Source organism: Garra rufa, chromosome 17 (assembly GCF_049309525.1).
Source record: "Garra rufa chromosome 17, GarRuf1.0, whole genome shotgun sequence".
NCBI lineage: Eukaryota > Metazoa > Chordata > Actinopteri > Cypriniformes > Cyprinidae > Garra > Garra rufa.
Genome location: NC_133377.1, coordinates 31,758,791 through 31,777,016, shown reverse-complemented (window position 1 = coordinate 31,777,016; position 18,226 = coordinate 31,758,791). Strand labels below are relative to the sequence as shown.

Sequence of the window (18,226 nt, the reverse complement as noted above, 5' to 3'; positions counted from 1 at the left end):
AGAGCTTGGATTTCTAAGCCACTCTTGGAAATGTACAAATGTCATTATATTAGATAACAAAATACTAAAAGTATTTATTACAAAGACAAGGCAAACATTTTAAGTAAAAGATTTCACAAAAAAAGGGTGTTAGGTTTATGATGAAACATCAGATTTACTGTTCAAAATAAAAGTATTAATAAAAGAGTAGTGATGTCAAATGCAATTAATCGCATTTAAAATAAAAGTTTGTGTTTACATAGTATATGTGTGTGTACTGTGTATATTAATTATGACTGGTTTTGTGGTCCAGGGTCACAAATACATAAGTAGCACAGGTATGTTTGTAGCAATAGCCAACAATCCATTATATGGGTCAAATTTATAATTTTTTTTTTTGTAATTTAAAAATCATTGAGATATTAAGTAAAAACCATGCTCCATGAAGATATTTTGTATATTTCCTACCGTAGATATATTAAAACTTAATTTTTGATTAGTAATATGCATTGCTAAAAACTTAATTTGGACAACTTTAAAGGCGATTTTCTTAATATTCAGATTTTTATCCACCCTCAGATTCTAGATGTTCAAATAGTTGTATTTCAGCCAAACATTGTCCTATTCTAACAAACTTTGGACCAGTTCTCTCTGAACACACAAAATGCTCCTCGGCAAAGGTGAGCCCAGCCTTTTGATTCTCTCTGCTGATAAGAGGTTTGGTTAAACATGCTGAGACAGATTCATAACGTGTTCAACACTGAACTGGCAAGCAATTCCAGCTGCAGTGCTGAACCAATTTCCCATTGAGAGTCTTCTCGGGCATTTGTTTTATGTGGATGACCAGCCTGTTTGTGGGACTTGAATGAATTAGTGTCATTGTAAACCTGTAATATTTAAGAAATCACAGATTTGGAATGACCAACTTCTCATTCAGTGGCTGAAATGGTCATCCCTTTGGCCTTCATCTGGACAACCTCCTGTCGCAAGGTTTCAGGGTGCTTTCACACCTGGCACTTTGTTTCGGAACCTGGCGCATTTCCCCTCTTAGCTCGGTTTGTTTGGGCAAATGTGAACACGGCAATCGCGCTCGGATCCGCGTAAAAACAATCGGTCCGAGATCGCCTGAATGAGGTGATCTTAGCTCAATTGAAAACGAACTCTAGAGCGGTTCGGTTGTAGTGAGAGAGCAATCCGGTCCAACAGAACCAACGAACCAGGCTATATAATGTATAACGGGTAATTACAGTTCCAGGAAAAGCAGTAGCTTTGTTGTTTAGCTATTACCTCTTAAAATGAACCTGTGAATGTCTGTGTGGGCATGTCTTTACTATTCAAAATCAAAGTGCGCCTTTTCATTTTATAATGCCGTCTTATCGCTCTCTTTGCAGTAGGTGCATTTTAAAAATGTTTTCTGTACGAATCCTGGACTCCTGCTCAAAATTATAAATTAATAAAATGACAGCTACAAAAAAAATGCAACAATAAACCCGCAAAGCTGTTGTTGTTCCATCCTGACGGATGACAGCTGAGCAGAATCTCGAAAATAACCCGTGCGTGATTTGTATTAACACATTTGGTCCATTTAGAAACTTTGCCGTGTGAAAGCGAACCACACCAAGAATAAAATGCAACATTGTAATAATTTTAATCCCTGTTTTGGAACAGAGAAATAGATCTACAGGTGTGAAAGCACCCTAAGTCACCTTAGAGCGGCCCGCCATTTTATAATCTCAGTGAAAATTGGAGGAATGCTGCTAGTTACATGGGGTTTGTCATATAATTAAAGAAATTAGCTCCAGGTGCCAGATTAACACCAATAACTTGGAGGTACACTATATTGCCAAAAGTATTCGCTCACCAGCCTTGACTCGCTAATGAATTTAAGTAACATCTCATTCCTAATCCATAGGGTTCAATATGACGTCGGTCCACCCTTTGCAGCTATAACAGCTTCAACTCTTCTGGGAAGGCTGTCCACAAGGTTAAGGAGTGTGTTTATGGGAATTTTTGACCATTCTTCCAGAAGCGCATTTGTGAGGTCACACACTGATGTTGGACGAGAAGGCCTGGCTCTCAGTCTTCGCTCTAATTCAACCCAAAGGTGTTCTATCGGGTTGAGGTCAACGGCCAGTCAAGTTCATCCACACCAGACTCTGTCATCCACGTCTTTATGGACCTTGCTTTGTGCACTGGTGCACAGTCATGTTGGAAGAGGAGGGGGCCAGCTCCAAACTGTTCCCACAAATTTGGGAGCATGGAATTGTCCAAAATGTCTTGGTCTGCTGAACCATTCAGAGTTCCTTTCACTGGAACTAAGGGGCCAAGCCCAGCTCCTGAAAAACAACCCCACACCATAATCCCCCCTCCACCAAACTTTTCCGCCAAACCCAGACTTGTCCATCAGATTGCCAGATGGAAAAGCGCAATTCGTCACTACAGAGAACGCGTCTCCACTGCTCTAGAGTCCAGTGGCGGCGTGCTTTACACCACTGCATCCAACGCTTTGCATTGCACTTGGTGATGTATGGCTTGGATGCAGCTGCTCGGCCATGGAAACCCATTCCATGAAGCTCTCTGTGCACTGTTCTTGAGCTAATCTGAAGGCCACATGAAGTTTGGAGGTCTGTAGCGATTGACTCTGCAGAAAGTTGGCGACCTCTTCGCACTATGCGCCTCAGCATCCGCTGACCCTGCTCCGTCAGTTTACGTGGCCTACCACTTCGTGGCTGAGTTGCTGTCATTCCCAAATGCTTCCACGTTCTTATAATACACCTGACAGTTGACTGTGGAATATTTAGGAGCGAGGAAATTTCATGACTGGACTTGCACAGGTGGCATCCTATCACAGTTCCAAGCTGGAATTCACTGAGCTCCTGAGAGCGACCCATTCTTTCACAAATGTTTGTAAAATAGGGATGGGAAGATTCCCCGATTCACTCGGTGCATCGGTTTAAAAAGTTAACGATGCGATGCATCGGTTTAAAAAGTGCGCATCGGATACAGATTGGCATTTGTATTGCGATACATCGTTTCTAACATATCTGCATCGGTAAATCCCGATTTATTTCTTTATAATTATTAGTAGACATACAATACTTTTATTATTTAGAAAGTGGAAAATATTGTTAGATTGTTTTCTCCCCTCTGAACTGTTTCTCAAGCACGTCTCCCTTCACTGCTGCATGAATGAAGTAGCCTATCACAACACTACAGAGACCGGGGCGTGTCCAGAAAGTCACATAGAGCAGGGATTCTCAACCGGTGGCCCGCGAGATGGCTTAAAATTAATTTAAATTTTATCCTAAAATGGTCAAAGCAAGGGCACGGCCTCTTTCGTGTTCTGTGATTGATTGCTTTGGACTCGGCGCAGCTAACCGCACTGTTAGGGTGAGCATCCATTATAAAACACTCACAAGACATTCATTTTGACAACTATGCAAATATTTTGAAATTTCACACAAAAATACTATGGATCAGAGCTCCGAAAGCATGAGTAGTTCATGAATCAACAGCAGACTTATGCGTGCCTAGACTCCGATATGCAAGAGTGTCATTGTTACTATTACTCTGATCGTCTTTACTTTTACATTAGTGCGAGGGTTTGTTTCATGCAGTCAAGAGATGAAGTAGAGACCCGTTTTTCCGCGGGGGTATAGGTTACTTTTATGCTGGCTTTTGCTGGTGGGAGTGGGACAAAATAACATAAATTTCTGCAGGAGCGGGACTAAAAAATCCGTCCCTTGCAGATCTATGATGATGTTTGCGTGCCGCGGTTGAAAGTTTTGAGCCGCCGTTCAGTCTGTATTTATCCTTTAAAGCCTGATAGATTGCTGTACAGGTTTCAGGAATTAATCCCCGAATGGTTGATACCCCCACTCTGAACTGGTATGAAAGGCTCTTGAAGCTTTCCCCTGTAAATAATGCACAGCACAGTTATCAACGATGCATTATTTCAACACATTTTCAAATGTAAATGCAACACTTTGCAGGCATTTTCTACATACATCAAAACATTATAGCCTGACTATAAACAGGCTGGTCACACACACACACACACACACACATATATATATGCACATTATGCAGCATAAACAAAAGAAAAAAAGTTTAGCTTGCTTACCTGAAGGGTAATCATGAGGCATTCACCGACGGAGATGCAATCGCGGAAGTTTGTATTTTCCCTTTGAATGATCGGTTTGATAAGTTCCTTCAACAAATGGAACTGGACTGGAAAAAGCCGAGCGAAATTTTTAAAATCTGAAGTTTCCGCTACCTCCAGCTCTTGACAAAGATTCGGGAAAGCACCTTGGGCTTGTCGCTGTTGTATCCACGATTTCACCCATTTACTGCGGTTTCTCCTAATTTTACGCCTCCGATTATTCTTTTCTTGTTCTATAATCGCTAAACCAAGAGCTGACAGCGCCAGATTGTCAGACATCTTCACAAAACCGAATCTCTCTGTGGTGAGCGACGAAGTGAATGCTTCGGAAACGCTGATTTGTTTGCACAGGCAACGCTACTTCCGTGTTCTCTTCTTGGAATGAAAATACAGACTACTGCCATCTGCAGGTACGCAACGGTATATCTCCTCACGCATGCGCAGAAAGCTCCTTCTACTTTGTAGTCGGGTTTCGTCAGATCGGTGTGTTCGAGCTCAGTTTAATTGCCCAGACGCCCGCAGACGCAGCCGACTAGAGGCGACAAGACGGTCGGCTTTCGTCGGCGCGAGTTGGTTGGCGTCGGGTTGGTGTGTCCCGGCCTATAGAGGTGGATCTTGTAAGGGTCAGTGGTGTTTATGCACATATGAGCACCAGCATCGACAGATATAGTATGTATTTGCTGTATTTTTCATTTGTATGTTCATTTTATAATGGATACAAACAGCAGATATTCAATGGCACCGCATCCTCTTTCACATAATCACATAAACTTGATCTAATTAGTTAGCACACCCATATCGTGATATGGGTGTGAATCGTATCGTATTGCATCGCAATATGTCACAGATGTATCGTTAATATATCGGATCGGATACTTTGTATCGAGATGCGTATCGGATCGGCATTATACCTTAGATGCCCAATCCTATTGTAAAAACAGTCTGCATGCCTAGGTGCTTGATTTTATACACCTGTGGCCATGGAAGTGATTGAAACACCTGATTCCGATTATGTGGATGAGTGAGCGAATACTTTTGGCAATATTGTGTATCTGTAAGTGTTCTCTGGTTTCTTTTTCAAATATCTAAATAAAGTTTTTTTATAGTGTGCTTCGGAATACAAAAACACTGCCCTTTTACTTTATTTAGAATAACCCTTAACATAGAATAACCTTAAAATTTAAGAAATTATAGGTTGTTCTCTAAATTTGATCTCAACTTTACCGTGCCTTGCAAAAGTATTCACACCCCTTCGTTTTTTCCAGGTTTTATGTTGGAGCCTTATGATAAACTGCTTTAACAAGATTCTCTGGTCTCATGAACCTCAATTCCAAGCATCATGTTTGAAGGAAACCAGGCACTGGCCCTCTGAAACACTATTGGGCCAAGTAAGAATTAGGCGGGTTTTGTTGTAAAAACCTGGCAACCCTGTATAACTGCTATTTGTACACTACTCTCCAAAAGTTTGGGGTAAGTTTTACATGTTTTTCAAAAATGTCTTTTATGCACAGCAGGGTTGCATATATTTGATTAAAAAAAAAACAAAGTAAACAGTAATACTGTGTGAAATATTTTAACAATTTAGAACAATAACACTATTTCAATACATTTTAAAATGCAATTCATTCCTGTGATGGCAAAGCTGAATTTTCAGCAGCCATTACTCCAGTTTTCAGTGTCACAATCCTTCATTAAATCATTCTAATATGCTAATTTGATGCTTAAGAGGCATTTATTATACATTTAAAAACAGCTGATCCCAAACTTTTGAACCAAGCATTGACTACAAGATTTTTAGTAATTAAACAGCAATGGAAATTATTTCTACATTAAACTACCAACTTGCCTTTTTTCCTTAATGAGCCAAAGATTTGAACATCGGCCATCACCAAGCAAAGCACAGACTGAAAGCCAGTCTAGAGCAGCATATGTGATGTGAAGTGACAGATTTCTTCTCTGCACTGGAGACTCACAGCTTCAGCTCCATTTCCTTACTAGTGAGAAACTGTAAGCGATCATGAATCAAGGGAAAACACAGATGCTCTGACTTTCAACACCTGCCCCTCGCTCTGCTTCCACCCTGCAAACAAAGACACAGAAGCAGAAGGATGCGAACAGCGAAAAGTCCCTGAGCTGTTGTACTGTATATCAACGCTCTCGGAACGACACTCGAGGACCGGAACTAACTGAATTATAATGGCACTAAATTAAAATGATAATCAATTTCATCACAAGGCAGTCAATAAATTATGTTACTGGAGACGGTCTCATGAGAACAACGCAATTCAAAACAGATGCTCGGCGATGATGAAAACCCAGATGCCCTCTTTGAAAAGTAGTTCTTTTATTTATATTTTACAGTCTTTACTTTCTTTGCAATGCTTTATTTACTATGTTTTTTTTTTTTTTTACTCCAGTCCACTTTGCAAGTGTATTTTTCCATGCCGTTTAAATTGAAGGGGAGGGAAGGGGGGTCAACAGAAGGAGAACAAATGTTCTGTACAACACTTTTCCAGTTAGGAAAAAATATATATATATATATAATTCACATTTCTGCTCTCTTCCACACACTCATCGGGAAAGATAAAGGTTAAGATAAAAACAAGGTTGTGTGTGTGGGCATTTCATAAGGTTGGATATTTAACACCCCATTCTTGCTGAATTGTAAAGAAATTTCAAAATGACTGACTACATTCACCTCTACAGCATTATGTTCTTATTAAAATTATTTCCGTGGATGTTAATCTATACAGCACAAACAAATACGGGAAACAAAATCCTAGAAGATTTATGAAACAGTGACGTTTTAGTGAAAGTCTACTGAAGCTCTCAAAAGCCGTTCGCTTTTCAAAAGTTTCAGCTGGAGATGCACATTTACCCCAATAAATGAATATATTCATTAATTCCCTTTCGGAGTCTAAAAACTCTCTTTTAATTAGTCACAAACTGACTAACGTGTACTTGGTCTCCTGTTGTTTGTTGTCTATGAACAAATAGTGTGCTTGAACTGGTGCAAGGGACTCATTCAGACTCATTATTTGGTGTCACAGTGATAGCATGATTATGAATATCAGCAATATTAGAGTTTGAAACATTAATTAAGACCTGTGCTTTCAACAGAGCTAACAAGACAAGGGTGTAACAAGCTTCGTTAAAAAAAACAGCAGCTGTTACAGCTTTGGTGGACAGGTATATGCAAGAAAACGGTTGTGCCTAAGAATTAAATTGCTTATATTTACTGTGAAAGAATTTTCTGAATAACACAACTGTAGCGCTGAGAATTTGGATTTGTTGGTTTTATGTTATCACTATTATAGCAGAACTTCAGTTTTTTAGCCATGGCTAAATAATTCATCCACACTGATTTGTATTTGTCATCTTGCTGACAGGGTGAATGCTTTATTTGACCACATTCAACTTCTTCTTTGGCGCAAAAATGCTCCATAAAGATCCATAAAGGGGTGATTTACTGGCGTTAAGTCTGATTGAATGATGGGGGGGGGGCGGAGTCACGAAAGGTGCGGCTGGTGGGCGAGGAGGATTGTAAAGAGTGGGAGGGGCTCCAGATGCATTATGCACCAGCGAGACATAAAACAGCCTCGCATGTGCATCTGGATCTCCTCCCCGATGAATGAAAGAGAGTGTACATGTGTGTGTTGATTCAGTCCGGAATGTCGACAGTAGTCCTCCGTTCTAGTTGACCGCCTGTCACTGGAGGTCCCGGTCTTCAAGGTACCTGTATTCGAATGTAAATCCTTCCTTTTTCCTCTGGCCCCATTTCTCGTAGTCAAAGTAAATATATGTCCCCTGGAGAAAGACAGAAGGAAATGTTCAGCAAAATGAAGTTACAAATTATTCTTTATAAAGGATTAGTTCGCTTCCAGATTAGTTCACTCACCCACATGTCATTCAAGATGTTAAATATCTTTCTTTTTTCAGTCGAAATGAAATTGAGGGTTTTAAGGAAAACATTTCTAGATTTCTCTCCATATAGTGGAGTTCTATGGTGCCCCCAAGTTTGAACTTCCAAAATGCAGTTTAAATGCAGCTTCAAAAGGCTCTAAACGATCCCAGTCGAGGAAGAAGGGTCTTATCTAGCAAAATGATTGGTTATTTTCTAAAAAGAAATTGACAATTTATATACTTTTCAACCTCAAATGCTCAGCTTGCCTAGCTCTTCGTGTACTCCGTGTTTTCCGGTTCAAGACAGTTAGGGAATGTAAGAAAAACTCCTATCTCATTTATTCCTCCAACTTCAAAATGATCCTACATCGCTGCAGAAGTACTGACCCAGTGTTTACAAAGTGAACATGCAAAGAAGATAAAACACCCTTTACGAAAAAAGGTGAAACACCGATGTAGAACAATTTTGAAGTTGGAGGAGAAAATGAGATTGGAGTTTTTCAACATACCTTAACTGTCTTGAACCAGAATACAAAGAGTACACGCAGAGCTAAACAAGACAAGCATTTAAGGTTAAAAAGTACACAATTTTTTTTTTTTTTTTTTTTTAGAAAATAACCAATCGTTTCTCTAGATGAGGCCCTTCTTCCTTGACTGGGATCGTTTAAAGCCCTTTAAAGCTGAATTTATACTACCTTTTGGAAGTTCAAACTCGCAGGTACCATAGAAGTCCACTATATGGAGTGAAATCCTGACATGTTTTCCTCAAAAAAACTATCTATCTTTTTATTCTAATGTTTGATTAACATTAGGGCTGCAACTAACGATTATTTTGATAATCGATTAGTTCGCCGATTAATTTTTCGATTAATCGATTCGTTGGCTTAAAAATTCCAATTGTTTATTTATTTTTTAAATCACAGTATTCCACATTCTGAATGCTATGAAAACACAGTGCTTAACAATTTACAACAATTCACCTGTTGTAATAAAGAGAAAGGACAAATATCTGAAGAAAAACACACTAACAAGCATAAAATACAGTGTTTCTGCTATTTATTCTGCTGTGGCGGTGTTTAGTGTCCCACCAACAGCAGCGAGCGCAAGAGTTCCGCGTTCAAATGCACGCAGTAAGCTGAAGCTGGCCCAAAGCCCCAGCTAAAGTAATTAGGCCTACCATGAATGTGGAGGGGAAAAGTAAGGAGATATTCATATTATTTATTAATAAACTAGTATTTTCTGAGTGCATCTTTATGGATTAGGCCTATAGCTAATAAAAGAGTTTTGTTTTCGATTTGAATTATTTCGTTTTATAGTAGTGAAGTAATAATTTAAAGTAAATTTATTACTCTTATATTTATGAGCAAAAATGTTTCACATAGCACTTGTACCTCCATGTCCTGCAAAGCTTTCACTCTCTGCACAAACTATTGGATATGCGCCTATTAGTATAGCCTACACATTTATCTAGGTTAAACGATTAAACTAATATTGTGATATGCTTAATTTTTTTTTTTTTTTTTTTTTTTTATATCTAAGGATTTTAATTTAAATCGTGATGATTTGAGAAGGCTAAACTGATCTATCTGCCGCCGGCCGCTTTGTCGTTACTTTAAAAAACAAAAACTTGAATTTCACAAATAAAACATGTTCCAAATATATTTCTAAATTAACTTTATAAACTAAAGAAACGAAAATAAATGTAATTACTTTGCTATTAAAAACAGCAGCTGTGCAATGGGGAAGAGAAAGAGAACTCGGGCCAGTATTTCTGATGCGCTAGGTTGTAGGAATTTTTGCAACGAATGTTTGTTTAATAGCCTATTTAACACTTATTTAGGCTACTTTCTTATTTAAATGTATTATTTCGTTGATTTATTTTAATGTTTTGTAGACTGCTTGTTCACCGACAGAAATTGCAAAACACACACGTTCGTGAATAATGTTTGAGCCTCATTTATTTATATATAAAACACCGCACCACAGGCGGTGGTTAAAATCTGCCACCGTCACAGCCCTACTGTTCATACCCTCCATAAATACGCGCACTACATGTTGTATTTAAATCTAAATTTAACATTCAACGACAGATGTTTCAGCACAATGAATGTTTTTGCGCTGAGTTGAGTATCAATTGTCTCCCTTTCTGTGTTCTGTGTTCCGGCTGTCTGACACGCTCATTCAGTAAAGATTTAAACTTACAGACTGCCAGAATGGATTTTTAAATGGAAATTCTCGAGTGAATTTGTGACATTTACAGATAAGGATATGACCGCAAACTGAAAGTTATGCTGAGGACGCAAACGGATCTCAAAGCGCCTCACAGGGCAACCCATCACTCTATTAGTTTTAAATAAGGAATTCTCATGTTTTGAGCAGCTTGGATCACGTAACTCTCCTGCAGCATCTCAGTCTGTTTCCTCCACTATTTTTAGATGCATTTTGTCTATAGAAATGCTTCATTCAGTGCTGTTATTTGACGTGATCCTCTGAAGTTGTACGTGCACTGTGGGCGGACCCGATTCATCGATAATGAGAATCGTTGTCGACAAATTTTATTATCGATAATAATCGATTTTATCGATTAGTTGTTGCAGCCCTTAATTAACATTGAGACAGATCTATGTTAAGACCTACTGTAATGCATGGATCTAATATAATGTTACACATCAGGTTTTCCCCAACCATTAACTTAACGTTCATAACAGATTATGTTTGTGTGAATCTTGCCAAGACATATTTCGCAATAATGTACTTTATAAGGAGATCACAAGTCTCCAAGAGGCGTCTTATGCACACACTTTGTCAATGTCAGTCAGCGCAATCATTTTGTTTTCTACGGTGCCCGCCAGGGGACACCTTCGGTTCACTTATGTTTGTCGTGGCCACGACATATAAACTCGTGGGAGCATGATATTATGTTGTGGCCACGAGATATTAATTTGTGGGAACGTCATATTAACTCGTGGGAACGTGATATTATGTCGTGGCCACGAGATCATTTTGTCGAGGTAACGACATCCTTATGTCGTGGCCACAAGATGCGATGATGAGGAAACGAGATCCATTTCTCGTGGCCACGACTTCTTATGTTGAGGAAACAACATGCATTTCTCGTGGGCAGGAGTTTTAATGCATAAACAAACCTGCGTGACCATAGTAACCCAGGATTAGCCTATCAGAGATAGGTTTATTTATATTTTATTTTTAATTATGAAATTATTATATTAATTGTTACAGAAATTAATACAATATTAAATTGTTATATTAACAATGGGCGATGCTGTAGGCTATATGCCGATGCTGTCTGTGTGCGATGTAGACAGTATATTCAAAAGTTTATCATGAATAAATATTACATAAAGTACATCAAATAAAATAGCCCTACAGGAAACATTTTATCCCACAGTCTTGTCCATTAACTGATCCTCCTCTTTCCGTAAAATTTTTATTATTCGTTTATATTCGTTATTTCCCCCTTCATTTCGATCTCCTTAACGTTCTGAATGTAGGTTCTATGACTGGGATTTTTTTCAGTTCAAAGGCTGAATTTAACATATATTGTATTTTATTTAGTCTAATTAATAGACAAATATAGTGTTTCAGTGAAGAGTGAATTATTCATGTAGTTTCATTTGGAAATCATTTATCGTCACACCGTAAAATAGGCCTATTTTATTTTATTTTTATTTTTAATAATTTCTATTATTATTAATTATTATAATTAGCCTATTATTGTAGGCCTATATATTTATATATTTTCGTTTCTATTCGTTTTCCCCCTTCATTTTCATCTCTTTACTTAACGTATATGGAAATGACATGACTGATTTTGACTGGAATGTAGATTAAAGGTTGAATTGAACATTTTTATTTTGTTTCGTCTAAGATACTAGACTATATAATACTATACTGTTCACTGACGAATGAATCATTCACGTAGTGAAACGAATATAAATGAAAATAAAAATATATACAATAATAATTATAATTATAATAATGATGACGATAATAATAATACAAATACGGAAAAAAGACGATCAGTTAATAGAAATGTCATGTAGGCCTATTTTACGGTGTGACGATAAATGATTTCCAAATGAAACTACGTGAATAATTTACTCTCACTGAAACACTATATTTGTCTATTAATTAGACTAAATAAAATACAATATATGTTCAATTCAGCCTTTGAACTGCATTCCAGTAAAAATCCCAGGTATAGAACCTACATTCAGAACGTATAAGTAAAGAGATCGAAATGAAGGGGAAAATAACGAATATAAATAATAGCCTACAAATATTATGGAAAGAGGAGATAATAAGACTGTGGGATGCATACATGTCTACATCGCGCACAGACAGCATCAGCATTCGCATATACAGCTTCGCCCATTGTTAATATAATAATTTAATATTGTATTAATTTCTGTAACAATTAATATAATAATTTCTTAATTAAAAATAAAATATTAATAAACCTATCTCTGATAGGCTAATCCTGGGTTACTATGGTCACGCAGGTTTGTTTATGCATTAAAACTCCTGCCCACGAGAAATGCATGTTGTTTCCTCAACATAAGAAGTCGTGGCCACGAGAAATGGATCTCGTTCCCTCATCATCGCATCTTGTGGCCACGACATAAGGAAGTCGTTACCTTGACAAAATGATCTCGTGGCCATGACATAATATCACGTTCCCACGAGTTAATATGACGTTCCCACGAATTAATATCTCGTGGCCACGACATAATATCATGTTCCCACGAGTTTATATGTCGTGGCCACGACAAACATAAGTGAACCGAAGGTGTCCCCTCCCGGTCACCGTAGTTTTCATCAGCATGAGTTTGAAAATCATATTTCAGACCAGAACAGAACAGACCTACAACTTGTGGTGAGAAGCAGCAGCAGTTATCCAGAAGTGAGCAAAGAGAAAGGTACTCATCTCAGAAAAGGTACAAATAACGATCATTTTAGATGTTTAATTACTTTTTGGAGCATGGGGATCGCTAGAACTCATTTTTGTGAAACCCTCAAATTCAAATTCTAAAATCACTTTTTTTGTCTGTAGCTCTAAATTAGACCATGCGTATCCGACTCATTTTGCCAGAACGGGTCACATTAAAAAAAAAAAAAAAAAAAAAAAAAAAAAAAAGGGCAACAGAATGTTTTGCTATAGTGTGACTCACCTGCTCAAACTCATCAGTGATGGTCTTGGGCTCCTCATGCCTCTGGAACCACATCATGTATTTGGTGTGGAACCTCCATGATTGTTTTTTCAAGGCCTTGGCTGCTAGATACTGCGCTTTTGTCCCCTAGGGAGTGGAAAAGAGCAATTTGTCATTCACCAAAAATACGCCAATAAAAAGGGGCTGTAATCGGACCGTAATCCTGAAATCACACTCTGAGATCAATATTACCACTATCAATCAATCAAATGCAAGCCATATGTGCTTACTGAAGGAACCTGTTTGCAATTACTGAGGCTCCATAGGGGGTGTTAACTGTAAATGTGTGCACATACACCCACCTCTAAGTAATAAAAGATGAAGAAGAGGGTCTCTGTAGACAGTCTCTGGTAGAACTCCACAGTGTCAGAGTGAGCAGGTGGCACCTGGTGGTGAAAAGGCAGTGTTGGGCAGGGGTTCCTCATCAGGTACTGCCTGTATGTCCAAAAGAGAGTAAGCAGTTAAAAAAATGATTGAGAGAATACAATCAAAACAAGTGAAATGACCCTGATAAACTGAAATAGGATAGGATGAGATGGTATTTTTAATAATATTTACCAAATAATAAAAAATTAACAATTTAAAAATAGATACACTACCAGTCAAAAGTTTTAGCACGAATTGCAAGATTTTTAATGTTTTGTAAATATGTCTCTTTGCCAAGCCTGCATTTATTTGATTCAAAATACAGCAAAAGCAGTAATATTGTGAACTATTTTTACTACTTAAAATAACTGCTTTCTACTTGAATATATTTTGAAATGTAATTTATTTCTGTGATCAAAGCTACATTTTCATTACTTTCATTATTCAAAAGCTTGGAATAAGTATAATTAATTATTTATTTTTTGTGACAATATTTTTTTTGAGAAATTATTACTTTTAATAACTTTTATTAAATTAATTGATGATAAAGACATCCAAGATTTAAATTTCAGATTAAAGCTGTTCATCTGAATTTTCTATTCATCAAAAAAAACTGAACAAAAATTCTACTCCGCTGTTTTCAACCTAATAATAATAAATGTTTTTTTTGAGCAGCAAATCCGAATATTAGAATGATTTCTGAAGGATCATGTGACACTGGAGTAATGGTAAAAAGTCAGCTTTGAAATCAAAGGAATAAATTACAGTTTAAAATATATTCAAATAGAAATTTTAAATAGTAAAAATATTTCAAAATTGTAATGTTTTGCTGTACTTTGAATCAAATAAATACAGACTTGGTAAGCAGAAGAGACTCCTTTAAAAAAAAACATTTAAAATCTTACTGTCCAAAAACATTTGACTGGTAGTGTACATTTAATTAATTTATTAGATTTAAATAAATAAATACTAGGGCCGGGACTTTAACGCGTTAATTTAACGCATTTTAATCGCACTTATTTTTGCACCGCGGAACGTTTCTCACTGGATGAGTTTCGGCGGACCGATTATACTGCAGCACCAACTAGCGTTCAGACAAAAACAAACCACAGTGAACATGGACAAAGAAGCTGATGAGACCGCTTTGGTTGGCCCTGTGGATGGGAAATTTTGTTATAAAAAACGAATGGATGGAAGCGTCGATAAGAGCATGGTTGTGTGCAAGCTATGCAACAAGGAATTCGCATATCACCGCAGCACATCGAGCCTATTGCTACACTTAATGGCAATATTGCAAAAATAAACAATATTTTGTTGCTTAAGCTTATGTATTCAGTCATTATTCAATGGTATACTAAAAATCCATATGAAAAAAAACTTACTTCTCACTGTTCTCAGGTCAAATATTTATATGCGAGAAAAATGCGATTAATTTCGATTAATTAATTACAAAGCCTCTAATTAATTAGATTAATTTTTTTAATCGAGTCCCGGGCCTAATAAATACATAAAAATAAATTAATAAATAGATAAATTAGTAATGTTGTAATTTACCTCTAAATACATACTTTTAAAATAAATGCATGCATAAAAATAATAAAGTAACGAAAAATTTAAAATAATAAAATAAGTAAATAGGTTCATTTTGGTAAATCAAATTAATACAATAATGTGTAAACCAATAAAATGCAACTCTTTTTTAAAATATTTAAATCACTTTGATTAATTAAATCTAAAATATAATTATAATAAATTTGATTTTATATAAATTTGATATATTTTTATTTATTTAAAAAATTAGCTTTTTGGTACACTGAATTATTATTATTTTTATTATTGCTACTATTTTTTTTATTATTTTAATTTTGAGTACTATGGCTTTTTTAAGAGCCAATATTTTTTCATTCTGAAAAGTCACAAAAACAATGCAAATACTCCTCATTCTGCAATGCCCCAAAACATAACGTTTCATTAGACACTGTGGAATAAAACGGATTTTTAAAAAAAAAATGAAGACAAACTAATGCAAAACATGGTCACATTGAGGAGCAATGTTCCAGGAATTTCCCAGCCTTGGAGGCATATGACTAGTCACCTGTCAGAATCAGTGAACGCTAAGGAATTGTGTTTGTGTGTGTGCGCTCACCTGATCCTCTCGGAGTCGGACGGGTGAGGCATGTGCGTCCAGGCGGACTCCTGCATGGCTTGCTGGTAGAGTTGCTCTTTGGAGAGGGGGACGGGGCCCAGTGGACACACGCCCAATGATGGGGGGATGCTCACTTCCGACAGAGCAGACTGAGGAGCTGCAGGAGTGCCTGAAGGGGCCGTGGAGCTAGGGAATATATCTAGAAGAGGATGAAAGAAAGAATGCAGCCAACAACAGTGCAAGATAAGCTGAGCGTAAAGAGGACTTGTTGATAATTACCACTTGGCATATGTAGTGCAGACAGCTCCCCTTCTAACCCTGAGCCCTGGGCAACCCTCTCTGCCATCGACTTTAAAGAGCTCGGAGGCTCCTGAGGCTGAACAGAGAGGGGGGAAAAACACATTCATAAACAGTGGTCAATTAAAAGCTGACTCTGGTGCTCTAGCATGTTCTTAAAACAGGGCCACAGGCAAATAATTAGGGATGATGAACAGTTCCTTTGCATAATTGTTTCCAAGAAACGATTATGCATAGAAATGAGGCAACTTTATAGTGACAGAGACAAATCATAAAATGAATAACACACAGGATTTTACTAAAATGCTTAATGAAAACCAGTCATACTTGCATGCATTCCAATCCACTATGCACACTGAACAGGGAATATCTATAGAAGTTCACATTGTCTGACAAAACTTTTATTTGAAAGAGAGATATTTTGATGACAAATATATATAGAAAAATGTAAATCAAATTTAAAACGCATTTTATATAGAAATAAAATGCCATATATACAGGCAAAAGTTCACATGCACCTTGCAGAATCTGCAAAATGTTAATTATTTTACCAAAATAAGAGGTATCATGCAAAATGCATGTTATTTTTATTTAGTACTGACCTGAATAAGATATTTCACATAAAAGACATTTACATATAGTCCACAAGAGGAAATAATAGTTTATAAAAATGACCCCATTCAAAAGTTTACATACACTTGATTCTTAATACAGTGTTGTTACCTGAATGATCCACAGCTGTCTTTTTTTGTTTTTGTTTTTTGTTGTTCAGTAATAGCTGTTCATGAGTCAGTTAAACTGTCCGCTGTTCTTCAGAAAAATCCTTCAGGTCCCACAAATTCTTTGGTTTTTCAGTATTTTTGTGTTTTTGAACCCTTCCCAACAATGACTGTATGATTTTGAGATCCATTTTTTCACACTGAGGACAACTGAGGGACTCATATGCAACTATTACAGAAGGTTCAAACGCTCACCGATGCTTCAGAAGGAAACCAATGCATCAAATACACAAAAATGCCGAAAAACCAAAGAATTTGTGGGACCTGAAGGGTTTATTTTATTTACTAATTTAATATAATTAGTTTTTAAAAATGTAGGCGTTTAGAGTGTGATGAATATTTTTTTTTCTGTTTTTGAAAGTAACATTCTTGTACTGTAGCTTCATAAAATTACGGTTGAACCACAAATGTCACATGGACTATTTTAACGATGTTGTTACTACCTTTCTGGGTCTTGAACATGGCAGTTGTGTTGCTGTCCATGCAGGGTCAGAAAGCGCTCTGATTTGATCAAAAACATCTTAATTTGTGACTAATTAATGACAGAATTTCCATTTTTGGATGAACTACCCCTTTAAATAATTTTAATTCCTCTGCCTAAACTTGTCTAATCTCAGTTTGGCCAATTTGCAGAGCACTATCGGGCAACAATGTAGACTTTGCCTTGAGATGTGCACGCATTCATCAAACAGGTGTAGTGTGATGTAATGACACACAATGTGCTGATTGCGTATGTGCAAACATTGCGTGACTGACCTTGATGGTGTCGGCAGCCTGTGTGTATGAGTGCGGGCCGTTGAGCAGGCTCCCACCGCCTGCTTTACTCTCACTGTATGACGGTGAAGGCGAGCTGGGCGGCAGTGTCATCGACCCCAGAAGGCTGGACCCACTGTCCTTACTGTTTTGACAGGAGGGAAAAGAGCATTTAGAAAATCATTTTAATGAGGAATAACATACATTTGCAATTTATATGCGTTTTTTCTACTTTATACAAAAAAGATAATTTCAAAGCAGCTTCACATTAATAAACAGGAAAATAAGTGTGAAATGTAATTATGAAACAAATTCGATTTCAGCCGTAAGGCAGCTCAACACAAGACAATAGTTTGACTCAATTTACTGTTGATTCAGTTCAGTTCAATAAGGCGAATTTGTTTTTGCTCACATGTGACTTAGGTCTGTTTTTCTAATGACAAAGTGAACAGCACAAACCGCGTGGAATCTTTTCAATTTTGATTTGTGCCACTTCCATACATGGTACTAAATCCGATACAAGTCAGATGTTTTGCAATGCGACCACAGTCTGAAAAGTCATAATGGAATCCATGCAATTTTACGTGACTTTAGATCAACATCCGTCTCG

General features: G+C 37.1%; 1 protein-coding gene across 4 annotated transcripts in view; it reads right to left on the bottom strand.

Annotated features, from left to right (window-relative positions):
* Positions 1–7,561: 7,561 nt before the first annotated feature.
* Positions 7,562–18,226, bottom strand: part of cnot3b (CCR4-NOT transcription complex, subunit 3b) — a 30,246-nt gene continuing 19,581 nt past the window's right edge. For all 4 annotated transcript variants that reach the window (XM_073821648.1, XM_073821650.1, XM_073821651.1 and 1 more), the window contains exons 13-18: positions 17,620–17,761; positions 16,067–16,163; positions 15,788–15,986; positions 13,578–13,710; positions 13,237–13,362; positions 7,562–7,948 (exon numbers count right to left, since the gene is read on the bottom strand). In XM_073821648.1, the coding sequence (XP_073677749.1) occupies positions 7,850–7,948; positions 13,237–13,362; positions 13,578–13,710; positions 15,788–15,986; positions 16,067–16,163; positions 17,620–17,761 (796 nt within the window). In that variant the 3' untranslated portion in view covers positions 7,562–7,849. The remainder of the gene's footprint in view (positions 7,949–13,236; positions 13,363–13,577; positions 13,711–15,787; positions 15,987–16,066; positions 16,164–17,619; positions 17,762–18,226) is intronic.